The sequence below is a fragment of the Myxine glutinosa genome, chromosome 2 (assembly GCF_964187855.1).
Source record: "Myxine glutinosa chromosome 2, kmMyxGlut1.1, whole genome shotgun sequence".
Taxonomy (NCBI): domain Eukaryota; kingdom Metazoa; phylum Chordata; class Myxini; order Myxiniformes; family Myxinidae; genus Myxine; species Myxine glutinosa.
Genome location: NC_136262.1, coordinates 225,979,249 through 225,997,454, shown reverse-complemented (window position 1 = coordinate 225,997,454; position 18,206 = coordinate 225,979,249). Strand labels below are relative to the sequence as shown.

The following is an 18,206-nucleotide window of genomic DNA, read 5'->3' as shown; positions in this document are numbered from 1 at the left end:
GCGTTGCAATTGTTGGCAAACCAAGTAACAAGAGTCACATGATGATCAGGTGGGAATTTCGGACTATTGTTCCGCACGATTGATAGGTCAATGGTCGACTGACATGCAAATGGGTGTGTAGTCAAAATTTGGATAGATTATTGTGAAGGCAGAAAGGGTAATTTCAATTTGACATCATAAGGGTTTTCTAAGAATGGACTTTTGGTTTATTTGTCTATAAGCATTTTGAATTTGATTGACAAATTTTATGAAATTGAAATAAAATTGACACCCATCTGATCTGTAAATAATGGTTCCAACGCAAACAAATATGCATAATGCATGTGTGTGTGTGTTTTTGTGTATCAATCTTACAAGATTGTTGACACCGACAGTGTGCCTGTCTGGAAATGGATAGTTATATGTGGATGGGATTGGGATATGTGGATGGGATTGAATATCCAGAGAATCCGTAAAATAAAATAGAAATATAATTTGATTATGAACATTATCTCTTTTGTCAAGGGAAATGGAATATAAAAAAATTTGATGTGCTGGGTTATGAGCAGCCATTAATTAATAGTAAAATTGTGAGTAATTTTGGGATTCCATTTTTGATAGAATGTATATGAGAATAACATCTATTTATGGATATGAGCTTCATAAAAGGAAATGAGGAAGTACAAAATCATCCAAATTTGGGAGAGGTCTTACACTGACTTCCCAGAATACTCTGCTCATGGATTTTATATATATAAACTTGAATTTTATCAGCATATAAATTGTGCTGTATGTATGGATGTGTTTTAGGCATAGATGATATGGGAAAAGAGGAAAGAAAATTTTGCTGGTTTGAACTATTGTGGGTTTTTCAGTTCTGGAGTTTAAACAAAGTCACTGGTTAACAGATGAGAAAGGATAGTAAATAAATTATTCTCTGCTGGGCAAATTAAGTACGATATTACTAAGACTTATGAGAGCTATTGTTCCGCCTTACAGCAGTGGAAAATTATTGGAAAAAATTAGATCCAACATAATGAATCTATAAAAGAATGTGATAGGGATAATATCCTCAATTTGTACTAATTATTTGATTGTGGGTAAAGGAATTAAGTCATCGTAGTGGATTGTTAACAGCAGCCTGAAAATGTCCTGAGAGTGTGCATCCATGTAATCAGAAATCCCAGATTTGTTTTTACAAACAACATTTTGGTAGAGGTCTTGTGTGGAACACTTCCTTGGTAGATAAAAACGGTACTGCATGCTGGCAGCCACTTTTGCGGCCAGTTAGGCCAAACAAATTGAGAGGAAATTGTAGTTAAATACGTAAGTTACACATGGCTATTTGTAAAAAAGGAAATTTGTTGAGATGGGAAACATTTTTTCGAAGGTTTATTAAGGTGTTATAATATGACATGTGGCAAGGCAAACTATTGGATGGGAAAATTAGATCTGGCTATAGAATAAATTTATTGACCCCTTGAAGTTAATCCTTCGAATCATTGTTTCACTGGCATTTTTGTTCAAATTGGAAATAGTTTGGTAGAGCTTTGGTTAAAACCTTTGGTTGCGGTATCTTGGAACGAATTGATAAACCATAGGAGATTGATAAGAATAGAAACAAATATGGACCCAAAATAGAAAGTTGGATTCATGCCTCTCATTGCAAGCAAGCACATGGGGCTAAGGTGGACGATCCCACAGAAAATGAGGCTGCACCTAGCAGCCCAGCAGAACATTCAGTGGTAGAAAAATGATAGTCATGATTTACAGTCATTTGAATTACATTTTAACACCCCTTGCATTGATAAACATTACATTTTCAACATGTGATATTCCTACTTGGAATAGTGACATTTATTTGCCTACATGACATACAATTACCTGCTGATATTAATACAACATAAGTGAAAAATGTATCACAACTACACTCATGACCAGGGGATTGAGTTCAACCCCGGGAGATAGGGGGATCAGGGTAAGACAAATAATCTGATTATGTTACATATTAAGGGATTTTCTTTATTTACCTTTTAGGAAGCTTGTTAGTTTGGTATATAATGTTAAATGTCATCGACATATAACTATGTCATAGATATGAATATATACAAGGAGTAGCAGACTTGTTTGTTGGTTTAGTAGTTATATTGGCAATTGTTTTAGTGGTGGCTTGCTTGAAAGCCTTAGTGACGGTGTGTTTGAATAAGGTAACCAACAACACGATGATAACACATGAAGTGACAAATGAGGAAAGAAATGTGGAACCAGAAAAGGAAGACTTTTATGGCGACATAAACAGTAGAATTAAGATAATGGCATAACGACAATGTTATGAGTTGTGTCAATTACAATATCAATGAACTCATATCACCACGAGTGACACACTGTTAGGAAAAAGAGGGAAAAGAAAAAGTGGAGAGGAATTATGGTAATAATACATTATGCTTAATTTGTTGGTTTGGGAAAATTGTTGTTGGGAATTAGGTATTCCCGTTTGTGATTGTAATCATATACAATGCTATTCTTAGTTTAGTAATAAAATACATACCTGATTGAATATTATTTGTGTGACGCATATAAATGAATATAACTTTTTGAGTTAAGGAAAAACAACAAATTGTTGAATGTGAAACTGTCGGAAGATATACATGATTATGCTGATTTCATGGTAAGATGTACCCTATCTGATTCAGTGTGTGCGGAAAGCAGATTCAGATATGACTGAGCGTAAGGATAAGACGAGATCACATTTTGGAGGGATTGCTAACGGAATTGGGAAGAAGAAAGAAAGAAAATTTGTGGCTAAAAAATGAAGTTAATCGTGGCATACACCCTCTTTCTCAAAGAATGATGAAGACATTCTCCCGTGTAACTTGGAGATGAATGCTTACCTTCACCAAGGAAATTTATGTGACCATTTGCCTGGATCACACTGCAACATATGAAAGAAAGGCGATCACTTACTCTTGTTCGAAGACTTCGAACATTCACCACATCAGAAGTTGCAGGACAACGACATTTTACCTGCAACCTCTGTGAAATGCGGGGACATATGTTATTACTTCACCAACGTCCGGGGAACCAGCATGGAGCTGCAAAAAACGGCTGTGCCCTTGTCACAACAGCTGTGCACGATTCTGCTGGATTGCTCCTGGTAAGGACCATGAATGACCTGAACACCATGGTCCCAACATCATTGTGGATGCATCCGGCATCCCTGTTCCACATCTTGCTGGCCAATCAATGTCACACCAATACTTGCTGCCCACTCACAATAAGGGAGGAGGCAAGTCGACTACAACTGGGTGAAGGCCTTGTTCAGGAATTACTATGGTTTACAGCAAAAAGTGGCAAGAATGCTACAAGGAGAGCAGGGTCAGTCTATGACTCCGCAATGTTACCACAACAGCGAAATCCTACACGAAGTAGTGCAGGAGCTATGAAGACATTAGGAGAAAATGTTTCATACCTGGATTCAAACACAAGTGATCAGCCCTTCCTTTCAAACAAAGTCAACATTTGTGTGGAGGCAAACGTTTTTGCCAGATGGTGCAGATGCTTTACAAAACTTGAAAATGAAGTGAAATTGTTGTATCTTGGTGATGGTGAAGTGTTGTTTTGAAAATATATTTGTGATGCAAATGCAATAGATTGAACAATATGGAAGGAGTCAATGACCAACGAAATGTTTTGTGATTCTTGCAGGATGACGGTGTATGCCTAAGGGAATTTGATTACCAAAGTTATGATTATTTACTTATACTTGTAATGATGTTTACTTGTAGTGATTGATTGTTTACTTATATTGATGTTTAGATTAATGGTTAATATAAACAAAAACAAAAAGATGAGGGAATTGTGGAAGTGTAATTCAGTGTAACTTATTAATTGGCACTGGTAACTTATTGGTTGACCTAGTAACAAAGCAGATGCATTTTACATGCAAACTCTGTGGGGGACGGGTTTGTAAATGAGTTAGGAATGTGCACGAACATGATGGTCTCTTGAAACACCTGGTCACAGCCCCAGGCTGGAGCACCCCCCTATTGTTTGATAAATGGAACTCACAGCAGGGGGGGCTAGCTGGCGCCAGGAAGGCGACCGGTGACGTCGGCGGAGAGGAGATTACGAGTTCAGCGGACAGAGGATTAAGTCGAGTTGGTCCATATAAGCGGGAGCTGCGGCTGGAGTCGAGAGTACTTGCTACGTGAAGCGCTGACCGAACGGGAGTGTCGGATGGAGAGAAGGACCAGCGAAAAGAGTTAACCTGATCCATTATATTATGCGGTATCATTTTGGTAATTGGATGAAGTGAATACAGTTTAATAAACGAGACCTTTTGTAACCTGTGTCCGGTCTTTGGAGTCCTGTGAGTCCCCCAGTAAATTCCCTGACACCAAATTCGTCGCCACAATCCCTCTACTTCAAAATTTGCCATCACCAATTCATCATCAATCCTCATAAGGAGGGAGAGATGGAATTACGCACAATGTCACACCCACGTCATGATGCGTCTCACAATCCAAACATTTGCATCATAAAAAATAATCAAAACATGGCATGGTGTGGAGTACCTGTCACCTCAGGTGAGTGGATGCAGATGGTGCGAGGAGATCCTTCATCCTAACTATTTTCTAAATGACTTTAACACACTTTACACTACCCGGGCCGGGGTCTTTCCCTGCCAATCCATTGGCCAACTTACACTATGGGTTCTAATAACCAATTCCCATTGACCAAACTGTGGTGCTTCTCAATTTGGGGTCTCACTCCCCCGATTCATCTCCCGGTGCCCTCACACAATTTCTGGGCTGCGACGTGTAGCTCTCCCAACAGGTCTACCCACCTGCACACCTCCACCACTGTAGTTGCCACCCGAGCTTACCTAGCTCCTCACCCTAACCTATCTATCTAACTGGGGCAGGCCCCTCCTGGCTCTGTCACCCCACTCGGTGCCCTCTGGCACTGGGCTACCCGGGTCCGTCCTCCGGATCCTCGGGCCCCATCCACAACAACTACTACCGGCTCCCAGAGCCCACCTGCGGCCTCACCTGGCCGACATCCTTACAGTGGTGGAGCGCCCAAACAACTACACACACTAACAGGCTACACGCCCAGCCATTTCCACAACACTAATGCACCCATCCAAATACCATTCTGTCACCCGCACCACAGATGCCAATATCCAACCACAATTTACCTGTACCCTCTACCTAACACTTACACTACCCGCCCCAGGTATCCGTGATGGGGGTGCACTCTTCCCCCATTCACACCTTCGCACCATCCACTCCACTCCACAATTTCCACCATTCTCACTCCACGACCATCCATTCCAATACTCCAGATATTCCACACAACCATTTATTCCACACAGCCACATACACCTGTTGTTGCACACCTGTGCCCTCACACCTGGTGCCACCTGCACCCTCCTTTCTTCCTGGACCATTTGGTCAACACAACACGCAATCACTATCACTCACTCATACACTGCTCCATCCACCTGTTCAGTTGCACACCTGTGCAATCACACCTGTTCAATTCTCACCTGTTCAATCTTCACACACACGGCATCATCTCAGCTAACTACTCCCTTCTGAAACTTGCGCTTCCCAGTCGTCCCTTTAAACTATTGCGCTCCCACGTCATTATCATCCACACTAATCTACCTGCGTCCCCACTACAGGTATCAGTCACTAACTAATCTTAACGTTACCTAATGTCATCTTCGCTAGATCCCTACAATTATCCAAGCCCTCCCTGGCTCGGTTGTCATAGCCACCCCATAAACTATTGCGCATTTGCCCCCACTTGTGAGGGATGGTGGATTTGCCATCCCACCACATCGGGGGTCTCTCACTATAAATTTTGCTCGTCCAAATTCCAACCAATTCAAAAATTTTCCATTTACTGCCAATTCTACCCACTATTATAAATTTCGTGTCAAATCACGATCACTATCACTATCACCTGTCTACTTATTACATCCTCTCGGTGCGCCAATTCCCTTCTAAAGCTCGGCTTCGTACAGCCGAGCCATGAACGCGGGTTATTTTGTGCCAGCGGCTGGATACGTCCCGCATTCGTGGCAGGGACGGGGGCTTACCCGGGCCGAGATCCCACGCACCACCTCGGCGTGGAGCCATCCAATGTCCCGATCTCGACCTGCCGGCACGTCTCAATAGCAAGTGGTCGCCATGACGACCCTTCCTATCCAGCTGCCCGCTCCGCCTAGTGGAGCCCGGACGCGGCCGTTCCAAGCGAGGCACAGCGTGGATCGCGTACGGCGGTTCTTTCGAAACCGCCGTGGTTCGGATCCCCGCTGGTCCTCGCAGCACGCGAAGCCGCCCGACACGCACCGAGGGCCCGATTCGGCTATAAGTCGTTCTAACCTCTAACCTGGTTACCGTCGATGCTTCACCTGGATGCTTACATGCATACGCTACCCCTTTCTTGCTCATACATGCAGCCGTTCCAATGCTCCTCGTACCTTTCCTTACACACCTCGGTACACTCATTCCGCTCGCCGACTTGGTCACACACCTGACCACCGAACACCTTGGCACACATTCGTCGCTCGCACACCTCACCAACACACCTCTTCGCGCCCCTTCCTCGGTCACCCCCTCTGTGACAATCACAGGTGTGCTCTCACTCGCACACCCAACCACGTGCCTCACTACCAATTCCAGCGTGCATTCCCACTCACGCTCTACCATTCCAGGTGTGCATCCTTCCATTCCAGGTGTACATCCTCGCTCACCTGTCACAACCAACTCACGCTCCGTTTCACTCTCACTACTCTCACCACCATTCTTGACAGCGCACTCACCCTTACTCTCGACAGCGCACTCTTTCCTCATGCACCCGTCCATTACACACCTTTCTCGCGCACACTCTTCCGCACATTGTCCCGTTACACCCTCTGTAACACTCACCACAGGCATGCATTCTCCCTTACTCTTGACAGCATGCGCTTTCCCCATGCACCCGTCCGTTACACACCTTTCTCGCGCATCCTCTTGCGCACACTTTTTCGTTACTTCCTCCGTAACACTCACCACACCGCGCTTCCCTGTGCTCCCTCGCACACGCGCTTCGACCAACTCGCTCCTGACGGCACACTCACTCATCGGCGTGCACTTTTTCCTCACACACCCCATGGTCGGACATTCTCGCACACCTCTTTTTTCGCACACCTGACCTGTCGCACACTTCACCAACGGCCTCTCACGAACACCCGGATCCAAACCAATCCCCAAGCCGACTGAAGCTTTCCTCACATCATATACATTGCCACTCACCTCCGTACTTCGTCTCCGCACCTCCTTTGCCACCTGCAAACTCTTTATTCGGTTAGTGAGCATCACATCATGAGTTGAGCACCGACCTTGCACATATTCCATCACCTCCTCCTGGATTTCTCTTTTAGTTTCTGTTCGTCCCTTCTTAATTTCACTCACCTCTTCTTCCACTTCCTCTAATTTTTGTTTAACCTCTTTTATTTCTCGGTGCGTCTCCTCAAGTTCGTCCTCTAAGGCTACCGTGACCGTCTCTATGTGCATCCTCACCTGCCGGTCCTTTGTCTCCATTATCTCTGTCACCTCCTCCACCCTCATTGTCAGTTCTTCCCGTACCATCTGACATTGCCTCTGCGTCGCTATTAATTCGTTTTTAATTTCTTTTTGTGTCGCCTTTAACCCTCCGAGTACTGCAGTGTTCCTTTGAACCTGCTCCACTAACTTCGTTTGTCCCTCTGTCAGCTGTTCCACCTCCTCCGTCAGATCTTCTATTCCCCCTTGTAACTTTGCCATATTATTTCTCACCTCTTTCTCCATACGCTTCTCACCTCGCTTTACCTCCTCGCGTAGCCCCGAAACCTCCTCACTTACCCCTCGTCGTATTTCCTCCATCTCTTTTGTGGATGCCACCCTCATCTGTCCCAATTCATCCCTCTGAGCATCCAGTTTGGTTTCTACCCCGATTTTCACCTCCTCTATCTGCTCTCCCATTTGTTTGATTTCCCTGGCAGATTGTTCCCCTATTTCCCGCAATTTGTCCTCCATCCTATTTTCTAACCCCATTAACCCATTTTTCACCCCCTCTAACTGATTCTCCTGGGCAGCCATTCTGTTTTCCACCCCCGTTAACCCATTCTTTACCTCTTTTATCCCGTTGTCTAACCCCTCACCCGTACCCCTCGCTTCGTCCCTCATTGCCCCCATTTGGCCCCCTATCCTGTTTTCCATCCCTTTGAAATTATCGTCTGTTTTTACCATAAAGGCCATCATCTGTTTCATAAACAGGTCCAAATTCATTGGCTTCTCTGGCTCGGCTGCCGCGACCACGGCCGCGGCTAAATTTGGTGCCGCTACACCCACGTGCGCGAGGACGCCATTTCGTGCGCCTGATACCCCCTCAACCGCCTCCTCATTGCTCTCCTCCTCCCTTTCTTTCCCTAAGTCCTGGGTTACCCCTAACCCGTCTATTTCCCCCACCGACATCCGATCGCCTTGATTGTCCATGGCGCGATCTCAAAATTCAGGTTTTATAAAACAAAATAAATTTCGGCAGCTTATAATTTTGAGCGCGTTAAGCGCGCTTCGGGTCCGATCTCCCTCCTCGACACCAATTGTTACTCTAATAGTACAATTGGTGTTCCAAAATTTGGGCCTAACAAATTTAGTCCCAGGTCCGAATCCAACTCCTGACAACCAATTGTTACAGACGCGGTTTTAGATGTTATATTGACCGAGCGGTGGTGTATTTAACCGCGTCCGAACAGTTACTCCCCGATTAGAACCCGATTCCACCCGACGTTGACCAGATCGCCCCACAGATATTCAATCGGGAAACCTCTAAAGCGACCGAAAGAGAATGAAAAAGAAGAAGAAGAATACGGAGGAAGAACAGATTTATTATACACACACAAGCAATGGATGGAAGAAGCAGTAACACAGCGAATCGTTAACTTACACTATTCATTTTTACTTAACCCCAAGACAACGAGCAGGACAGGACGTTCACACTTACACAGGGGATATTGCAGGCAGGTAGGGCTTGAGGTGGATTGCTTGAGAGGGAGGCAAAGTCGGAGGCAGCAGCTCTCAATTCCTCGCGGTTTTGGCGGGAAAACCCTCCGTCGCGTATCCGCTGCGGTAGACGTCACGCGCTGGTTCGGCACACCTGCTCCTCTTCTTGTGGTGGAGCCGTCTCCCTCCTTTCAGCGCGTCTCTCCAAAGCTGGTTTCCTTGCCGAGTACCTCTCCTCTTTGGCTTGGAGCGTTTCGCATCTCACCGCTCCTCTTGGTGCCGCCTCTTTGCTCATCTCCCAGGTCATCTCCCAAGTCATCTGGTAAAGCAGTCCCTTACAGTCGCTTTTATCACCTCGGGCGGAATTAAGCCGCCGGCTCCGAGGGCACGCCTAACGGGTCGCTCACCGCGGTGCTGATTGGCTGTTAGGGCTGGCTCACTCCTCCCCTCTTATGACGAGGTGGAGACACGCCTTTCTTCTCCGACTCAAAGCACATGGGCAATGGCGGCCTGCGGGATTGAAAACAACTCCCCTTTTGAAAGGAACTTTGGAGAGCGGAGATGTTTGGGGAAATTGGAAGGGCCTACGCTTATTTTGTTTGATACAATGCAAAGTCAATCTAGTGGGAAACACATATTTAGCCTACATGGAATAAGGAAATACACTATTTAAAAGATATATCGTGACCTGCGTGTAAGTTTCATGGAATTAACTAGGAGGACGGCTGCGACCATTATTTACATTAACAGGGTGTTACCATACTTTTGTAACGTTCACATTGTAACGTTTCCACATTCGTTACAATACCATTATTGCACTCGTGTACATTTTCCACGCTGTTTGCCTGCATCACAATAGTAATTAGTACAACTAGGGCATGCCCGTACTATATATAAGCTAGGACGTGCCCGTACGTGGGTGCCCGTTCCTTGCCAAAAAAAAAAAAAAAAAAAACATGAATGGTTTGGTCCATTCGCAACGACCACAGAACCCCCCCCCCTCTATTTACATGCAATGGTTTGGTCCAAAGCGAACGGTTTGGTCCATTCGATGTGATTCGATGATTCGATGTGAATGGTTTGGTCCATTCGCAACGACCACAGAACCCCCCCCCTCTATTTACATGAATGGTTTGGTCCATTCGCAAAGCCAAAGCGAACGACCACAGAACCCCCCCCTCTATTTACATGAATGGTTTGGTCCATTCGCAAAGCCAAAGCGAACGACCACAGAACCCCCCCCCCCCCCCCCCCCCTCTATTTACATGAATGGTTTGGTCCATTCGCAACGGCAAAGCGAACGGCGAACGGCTAAATCGCCATAGCTCGGTAAGTACTTGTCCGATTAATTTCAAACCTTGAAAAGGCACATCCTCGGGTCCCCAGCAATATACCTGGCAAGTTTCAAGTATATCGGACCGGTAGTTGTCGAGAAACAGCGGTCACAGACAAACAGACAAACGTACAAACGTACAAACGTACAAACGTACAAACGTACAGACAGAGATTACTGGAATTATAGATAGATAACCAGACAATAATATTTTATTTATAAAATAAATCCACAATGGAGCCAGCTATTTCTACTTACCTCCAAAAAGCGGACCAACATTATTACACATTATTAAAATGCAAATAGTTTACTTTCTGTTATACATTTCAGAGCATTATACCATTCTGCTTGTATCCAATCTTGCCAATCTGGTGTGGCAACGACAGAACAACCAGAGAAGTTCATCTACTCTACGTAAAAGGCCAAAGAATGGTTAAGTAATTATTTTAAATGATCGTTTTTCAATATTTTTTTATTTTGTATTTCAAAACCTTTCCAGTGGAGGGACTCATCTGCCTGGGATCTGTTGGAGCTCAGCTTTGGCTGCTCACCCCTCTCCCCACCAGAGCAAAGCCCCTCACTTGGCTAGATTATTGTGTGTGTGATTGGTTTGTGTGGGGGTGGAATTGTTGATCGTGATCATTGTATACCTTAGGCTATGAACCAATGGGGTTGTTCGGTATCAGTCGGGAGCAAGGCGAATTGTAATTTTTAGCAAGCCCAGTGTCCCGAGAGATGGAAATTGTGTGATAGTAGTGTGTAGCTCTTTGCCTTCTCTGTTTTATTACCCCATACACAACCCTACCCCTAAGGTTGACTTTTCACCAGATTTTTCCAGATTTCACCAGATTTCACCATATTGCCAGATTTTTCACCCAAAATGTAGTTATTGGCATTCTCATTGGCATGCATGCCTATACGAGATATGACAAAATCCGCACATTTGCTTGCAAAGGTAAACCAAGTGCACTCAAATCATCAATACCAACAATGAGATACAAGATAGCTTCACCCAGTTGGGCAAAGGATGGGATTTAGTGACGAGTTCATGGATAACTTGAAGAAATTCACGTGCCTCCTCAACAACAACAACAACAACAACAACAACATGCATTTTAAGGCCATTTTCCCTGCTAGAGCGGGGGTTAACCTTGCGGTCCCCATGACAATCTTCTCCATCTTGCCCTATTTTCTGCATCTCTCCTTATTAACCCCCTTGCCCGCATTTCTTCTTCCACCATCTTTAGCCAAGTCTTTCTCGGTCTTCCCCGTCCTCTACTTCCTTCTACATTCATTTCCATCACTCTTCTAAACCAGTCACTTACATCCTTCCTCAATACATGACCAAACCATCTCAACCTGTTCCTCTTCACAGCATCAATCACAGGCTCTATTCCCATCATTTTTCACAATCAATTGTCTTCCTCTCTCTCAACGATACTCCGCACATCCATCGAACCATTCGCATTTCCACCCTTTCCAACCTTCGTTGCTGCTCTACATTCATTACCCATGTCTCGCTCCCATAAATCATAACACTTCTCACACATGCAGCATACACCTTTCCCTTCAGCTTCAACGACACTACCCTCCTCATAAGCACGCCACTCAGTTCCCGAAACTTTTTCCATGCACATCTCACTCTAGCAACCGTTGCCGAGTCTGATCTACCTTCTCCATTCAGCATGTCTCCGAGGTAGCAAAATGTTTTCACACCTTCCAGCTTCACGCCGTCTCCAAGATCCAACTCAACATTTCCTCCATCTGCAGCTCCCTCTGTGCACACCTTACATTTGAATGTAGCTGCCACACTGGTTAATGACCCTCTCAGACCACTACATTTTTGATGAACCCACTCAGCGCACATTGTACATTGAATGGAGTTCACTCCGACACCCTTCCTGCACACAGCACAGGGCCACTTCCCAGTTCTTTCCACCTCACCACATGCTTTACCACTTGCCATCACCTTCGTCTTTCTGATATTCACCTTCAGACCTTTTGTCTCCATACATTCCTTCCACGTGTTCATCTTTTCCTTCAGTCCATCCATACTTTCCGCAATCAACACCAGATCATCTGCATAAAACAACTCCCATGGTAAACCCTCCTTTACGTTCTGAGCCAGCACCTCCATCACAGCTACAAATAGTAGTGGACTTAGTACCGACCCCTAATGCACTCCCACCTTCACCTCAAACTCACCACTGTTCCCGTCCTTCGTCCTTACAGCTGTGCGCGCTCTTTTGTACATTGCCATCACTACTCTGATCAACCATTCCTCCACTCCTAACTTCCTCATTGCCCATGTCAATACTTTGCGTGGAACCCTATCGAATGCTTTCTCCAGATCAACAAACCCAAGAAACAACTTCTTCCTCTTCTCCATGTACTTCTCCTGCAACTGCCTCACAATAAAAAGCGCATCTGTCGTTCCTCTTCCTGGCATAAATCCAAACTGCATTTCGTCGATCTTCACTTTGTTCCTTATCCTCCTCTCCAACACCCTTTCCAATACCTTCATTCCATGCTCCAATAACTTTATCGCTCGGTACAAGCCACACTCTAGGGGGTCACCTTTCCCCTTGTATAGAGGGACGAGGGTACTCAGTTCCCAATCCACTGGAATGCGGCCTTCTTTCACCACCAGATTACAGATCTCTGTCATGCTCTTCACACCCCAACTTCCTGCTGCCTTCAACATATCTCCCACAACTCCCGTCGGCCCTCCCGCTTTTCTACTCTTCATTGCTTTTATCGCTTCCTCAACTTCCTTCTCAGTTATCTTCTCTGCCGGTCCTAAAACTGGGTTACTCTCTATGTTGCCATCCAATTCATTCTCTGTATTCAACAGCATTTCCATATATCTTTTCCATCTTCCTTTAATTCCATCTGGGTCCACAACGATTTGTCCCACTTCATCCTTCAAGCAACTCACCCCCATCACATCACACCTCTTTCGCTATCTGCTTTGCAATCCTGAATACTGCTCTCTGACCCTCTTCCGAATCCAAGCGTGCTCTGAACATTTTCCTGCATGCCTCCTGCGCCTTTGCTACCTCTTTCTTTGCAGCCTTCTTGGCTGCCTTATAACTTTCATGCTCTGCTGTTTATGCTCCCGTACCCTTCGCCTTCTGCCACTCCTTGAACTTCTTCCTCTTCCTGTCAATCCTCTTTCCAACTTCATCATCCCACCACCATGTTTCCGAGTGCCTCGGTGGTCCTTTTGTCCATCCACATATCTCACCAATGGCTCCTCTCCAACGGCTCTCACCAACAGCTCCTCTCATCCTCTCCAACGGCTCGGGTGACTTGCAACCAAAGAAACGTGCACTTTTATGTCAAAACTGCTCATTTTGAGCATACGAGATTGGATTTGTGTGAAAACAGTTTCCTGTCAAATATGTATTATTTTGATGTATACAAGTGTAATACACCCTATCTAATGAAGCACACACGTTTCTGCACTAGAAGGGTGACTTGCAACCAAGCAATCTGGAGCAATCTGGAGCTAAATCTGGTGCAACAAAAGTGAATAATTTGAGATATCACCTACTCTGTGCCAAAAAGGTGAAATTGAGAGTCACCAACTGCCACCTTGCAATGATTGTTTACGCAAGCATGCACTACAGGCCAAGTATGAAGCTGCCATCTGGAAGAGGAGTTTGCAGAAGAACCCCAAGGCACCTAGTCGCAGCGGGAGAGACTGGTGCTGGGAGACTGGGTGGTCTCCCCAACCCCCCAACCCCACGACCCCGATTCATCTCTGACAGCCAGTGGTGCCTAGATATGAAGACCCGTCGGAGGGGGGTCTGGTTGGGTGACCAGTGGGTACGTAGATCCCTGGTGACCCTGGATAAGCCAAGGGAGCCTGGATGGTGGGGAGACCCTTTCCGGCAGAAAGTAAAGCAAGAGAGATGTTTGGCTTCAGGGGCCGAGTAGTTGAATGGGTTGGGGGGGGGGAAGTAGTCGTGAAGTCAAGTGACTTGCTTTTGGACTGCGGGCACCACAGCCTGAAGCACCCCCACCATCTTGGTTGTACGGGACCTACCAGCTGCCTAATTGAGGATTATGCAATGCAATGAGTGTAATTAAAATTATGCAATGGTCTTGCAGAGGGCTGGAATGTCTGCTTGGATTATTGGTGTTATGTGCGAGTATGTGGGCAAAGGTCCACCCGATCAATATCACTTGACTGTGCCGAAAGGATAGGGACCCACGAAAATTTTTGATAAGGCAAATTGGGATGGCGCCGCAGGTAACGTTGGGTATTGTGGCATCCACGTGGGAACGTGGTCTTTAAAAAGGGGCTTGTATAAACGTTAAGGAGTTTTGCATAAGGTTAATTGTCTGTTAAGGTAGGCCTGCATGTGTTGTTTTGAACCATTCTCTACCCACCCCAGGAGATAGGAGAGAGGACAGAGGAGGGAGGAGAGAGGAGATAGGAGCCAAAGGAGATTTGTACATAGTTGAATTGTTGTGTTTAAGGGGTGTAGAACGTTAAGGAGAACAGGTAAGTTAGCTAAGGCTCGCTTCCCAGACCCTCCTAATTAATTTCATAGGCTAACTAGGTGCGAGTCGGTAAGTGGTAAGGCTGGAAAGGTAACGCCTGCATTGAACCTTGCAGGAGCTGCGGTTCCGGGGGAGAGGTGAGAGGGCGGGGGGTGGCTGTGTTACGTTTATGGGGGTAGATGAAGGAATCCCATAGTAAAGGTAGGACTGTATAATTATAGCCTGGACCGCAGACATATAGGATAAATCTCGTTGTACAGCAAGTAGGAAACTGTAGCTCAAGGTTGTTTATGTGTCTTCACACAGGGGGTGAAGCTGTGCTAATGAGTTAGGGATCAAGGTTGGTTTTCCCCAGTATGTGATTTTCCCTCTGTAATTTTCCCTAACGTTTTACATTTACCATGACCGGACATGAAAACTTCCGTTTAATGACAACAATCGCCAACAGAACCCAAGTGGAGCCGATCGGACTAAGCCCCACCCACATGAACACTTACGGCAAAAGGCCACGCACCCGCAGTGGTACGATGGGCGAGGGGGGTGACGTCAGCAAGAAGCTTCGAGAGCTGAGAGAGAGCAGAGCTGCTTGAACAAGGCATTCGCCATTTTTTTGTTTTTTCATCTGGTTGGGCTGTGGAGTTGGTGCGTTTTGGAGGAGAAAGAGGGACAACAGAGGGACAACAGCAGCTCTTTTCTTTGGTGGGCTGGAGGTAACGCTGAACATCCCTAAGTGGTGGAGCCTAAAAAACAACCTCTTGACTTTGGCTCACCTCACGTTCGTGGCGCAGTAGAGCGCGGCACCGCCGCCATCATGTGCCAGGTTCCTGCCAGGGACATCAAACTCTGAGCCTCACCACCATCGTCACAACCTCGCAGAAGGACCCATTTGGGACACAGAGCTGAGTGCCGGCCAGCTAAAAGAAACATATTTTTATTGTTTTTCCCCTCGTCTATTTTTGAGTCTGTGTATGGAGGTACCTCAGTTAAGAATTAGTTTACCTCAGCTTTCATTTTCATTCTTTGGTTTATTTTTTATTAAATCATTGTTATTGAATTTTCCTTGTCATGTTTATTTGTTTGCGATTTTGGAATAAACCCGTGTGTTCCGTTCAGGTAATCGCTTCGCATTCCTCCATCCCACACTCAAACAAAAATACCGCCATTTTTCAGGCTCCCGCCTTGGGAGTAAAACCATCTCGGCTATCCGTCATCCAGCGATCTTAATCGCTGGTGACAGGACAGTATTTACCTCCGCCACCAAAGGCGGACGGAGGTTGTATTTTCACCCATGTCCGTCTGTTTGTAAACAGGATATCTTAAAAGGTTATGGACGGCTTTGGACTAAACTTGGTGGACAGGTTGGGTGCGTGACAAGTTATGGACGCAAACCTTTGCCAAGTTATTCGTATGGAATTGGACCATGAGCGTATCTCGTACCTGCTCTACCAGATGCTATGTGGCATCAAACACCTGCACAAATCGTTTCAATTTTGGATCCGTTCAGATCCAGATATGGCCCATCAGGGGAATACAAAACGTAGCCTGGGTTCAAATCCAAATCCAGCTATAAATTGTCATTTCGGTGTTTCATCAACATTTGTGTCATCCCTTGTATAAACGTTAAATAGGAGGGAAGCGGTGGGGAGGGGGGAAGGGGTAAAGGCGAGGGGGGAAAGGGGAGGGGGAAGAGGGGAGGGGGAAAAGGGGAGGGGGAAGAGGGGAGGGGGAAGAGGGGAGGGGGAAGAGGGGAGGGGGAAAAGGGGAGGGGGGAAAGGGGAGGGGGAAAAGGGGAGGGGGAAAAGGGGAGGGGGAAAAGGGGAGGGGGAAAAGGGGAGGGGGAAAAGGGGGGAAGGGGAAGGAGAAAAGGGGATGGGGAAAGGGGAGATGAGGAGGAAAAGGGGAGGGGAGGGGAAAGGGGTAATGGGGAGGGGTAATGGGGTAAAGGGGAGGGGGTAATGGGGTAAAGGGGAGGGGGTAAGGGGTAAAGGGGAGGGGGTGAGGGGTAAAGGGGAGGGGGGAAAGGGGTAAAGGGGAGGGGGAAAGAGGTAAAGAGGAGGGGGAAAGGGGTAAAGGGGAGGAGGACAGGGGAGAGGTAAATGGGTGAAGGGGAGGGGGAAAGGGGAAAAGGGGAGGAGGAAAGGGTAAAAGGGGAGGAGGAAAGGGTAAAAGGGGAGGGGGAACAGGAAAAAGGGGAGGAGGAAAGGGCAAAAGGGAAGGGGGAAAGGGCAAAAGGGGAGGGGGAACAGGAAAAAGGGGAGGAGGAAAGGGAAAAAGGGGAGGGGGAAAGGGAAAAAGGGGAGGGGGAAAGGGAAAAAGGGGAGGGGGAAAGGGAAAAAGGGGAGGGGGAAAGGGGAGGGGGAAATGGATAAAGGGGAGGGGGAAAGGGGTAAAGGGGAGGAGGAAAGGGGAGAGGTAAATGGGTAAAGGGGAGGGGGAAAGGGGAGAGGTAAATGGGTAAAGGGGAGGGGGAAAGGGGAAAAGGGGAGGAGGAAAGGGTAAAAGGGGAGGAGGAAAGGGTAAAAGGGGAGGGGGAAAGGGAAAAAGGGGAGGGGTAAGGGCAAAAGGGGAGGGGGAAAGGGCAAAAGGGGAGGGGGAAAGGGCAAAAGGGGAGGGGGAAAAGGGAAAAGGGGAGGGGAGGAGGAACGAGGGGGTCAAGGGGAGGGGAGGGGGAGGGGGAGAGAGGGGGGAGGGGGAGAGAGGGGGGGAGGGGGAGAGAGGGGGGAAGGGGAGAGAGGAGGGAAGGGGAGAGAGGAGGGAAGGGGAGAGAGGAGGGAAGGGGAGAGAGGAGGGAAGGGGAGAGAGGAGGGAAGGGGAGAGAGGAGGGAAGGAGAGAGGAGGGAAGGAGAGAGAGGGGGAGAAGGGGAGAGAGGGGGGGAAGGGGAGAGAGGGGGGGAAGGGGAGAGAGGGGGGGAAGGGGAGAGAGGGGGGGAAGGGGAGAGAGGAGGGAATGGGAGAGAGTGGGGAAGGGGAGGGAGGAGGAAGGGGAGGGGGCGCGAAGTTTCCACCTCGTTAGTCGTTAGGTCTACGACTCAAACATTTAATGTTATCACCATTTGCATTATATATAAGAACCCACACGTCCATAAAGCACATATTTCACTGCTACGATCTCACCTGTCTCCTTTATCCAGGTACGTCGCGAAGAAGCCGCCACCGCGCGACTTGTGATTGGTTCCCTGCAGGCCAAAAGTCTTCACCGCATTTTCAATTTCATGCTCCAAATCATTCATCCAGTCTGAGATCGGCACAAAAATCATTTAAATAAAGAGAGGAAGAACATGAAGAGGGAAAAAAATATATAATCCGCCAGAGCGAACCGCATGTGGACGGATATGCGGGATAATATT

General features: G+C 46.9%; 2 protein-coding genes across 2 annotated transcripts in view; one reads left to right on the top strand and one right to left on the bottom strand.

Annotated features, from left to right (window-relative positions):
- Positions 1–18,206, top strand: part of PDHA1 (pyruvate dehydrogenase E1 subunit alpha 1) — a 143,834-nt gene that overhangs the window by 85,024 nt on the left and 40,604 nt on the right. The window lies entirely within an intron of this gene.
- The window catches only part of SMS (spermine synthase), a 114,408-nt gene that overhangs the window by 95,961 nt on the left and 241 nt on the right, over positions 1–18,206 (bottom strand). Inside the window, exon 2 of the mRNA XM_078772328.1 lies at positions 17,974–18,094. Within this exon, the coding sequence (XP_078628454.1) occupies positions 17,974–18,094 (121 nt within the window). The remainder of the gene's footprint in view (positions 1–17,973; positions 18,095–18,206) is intronic.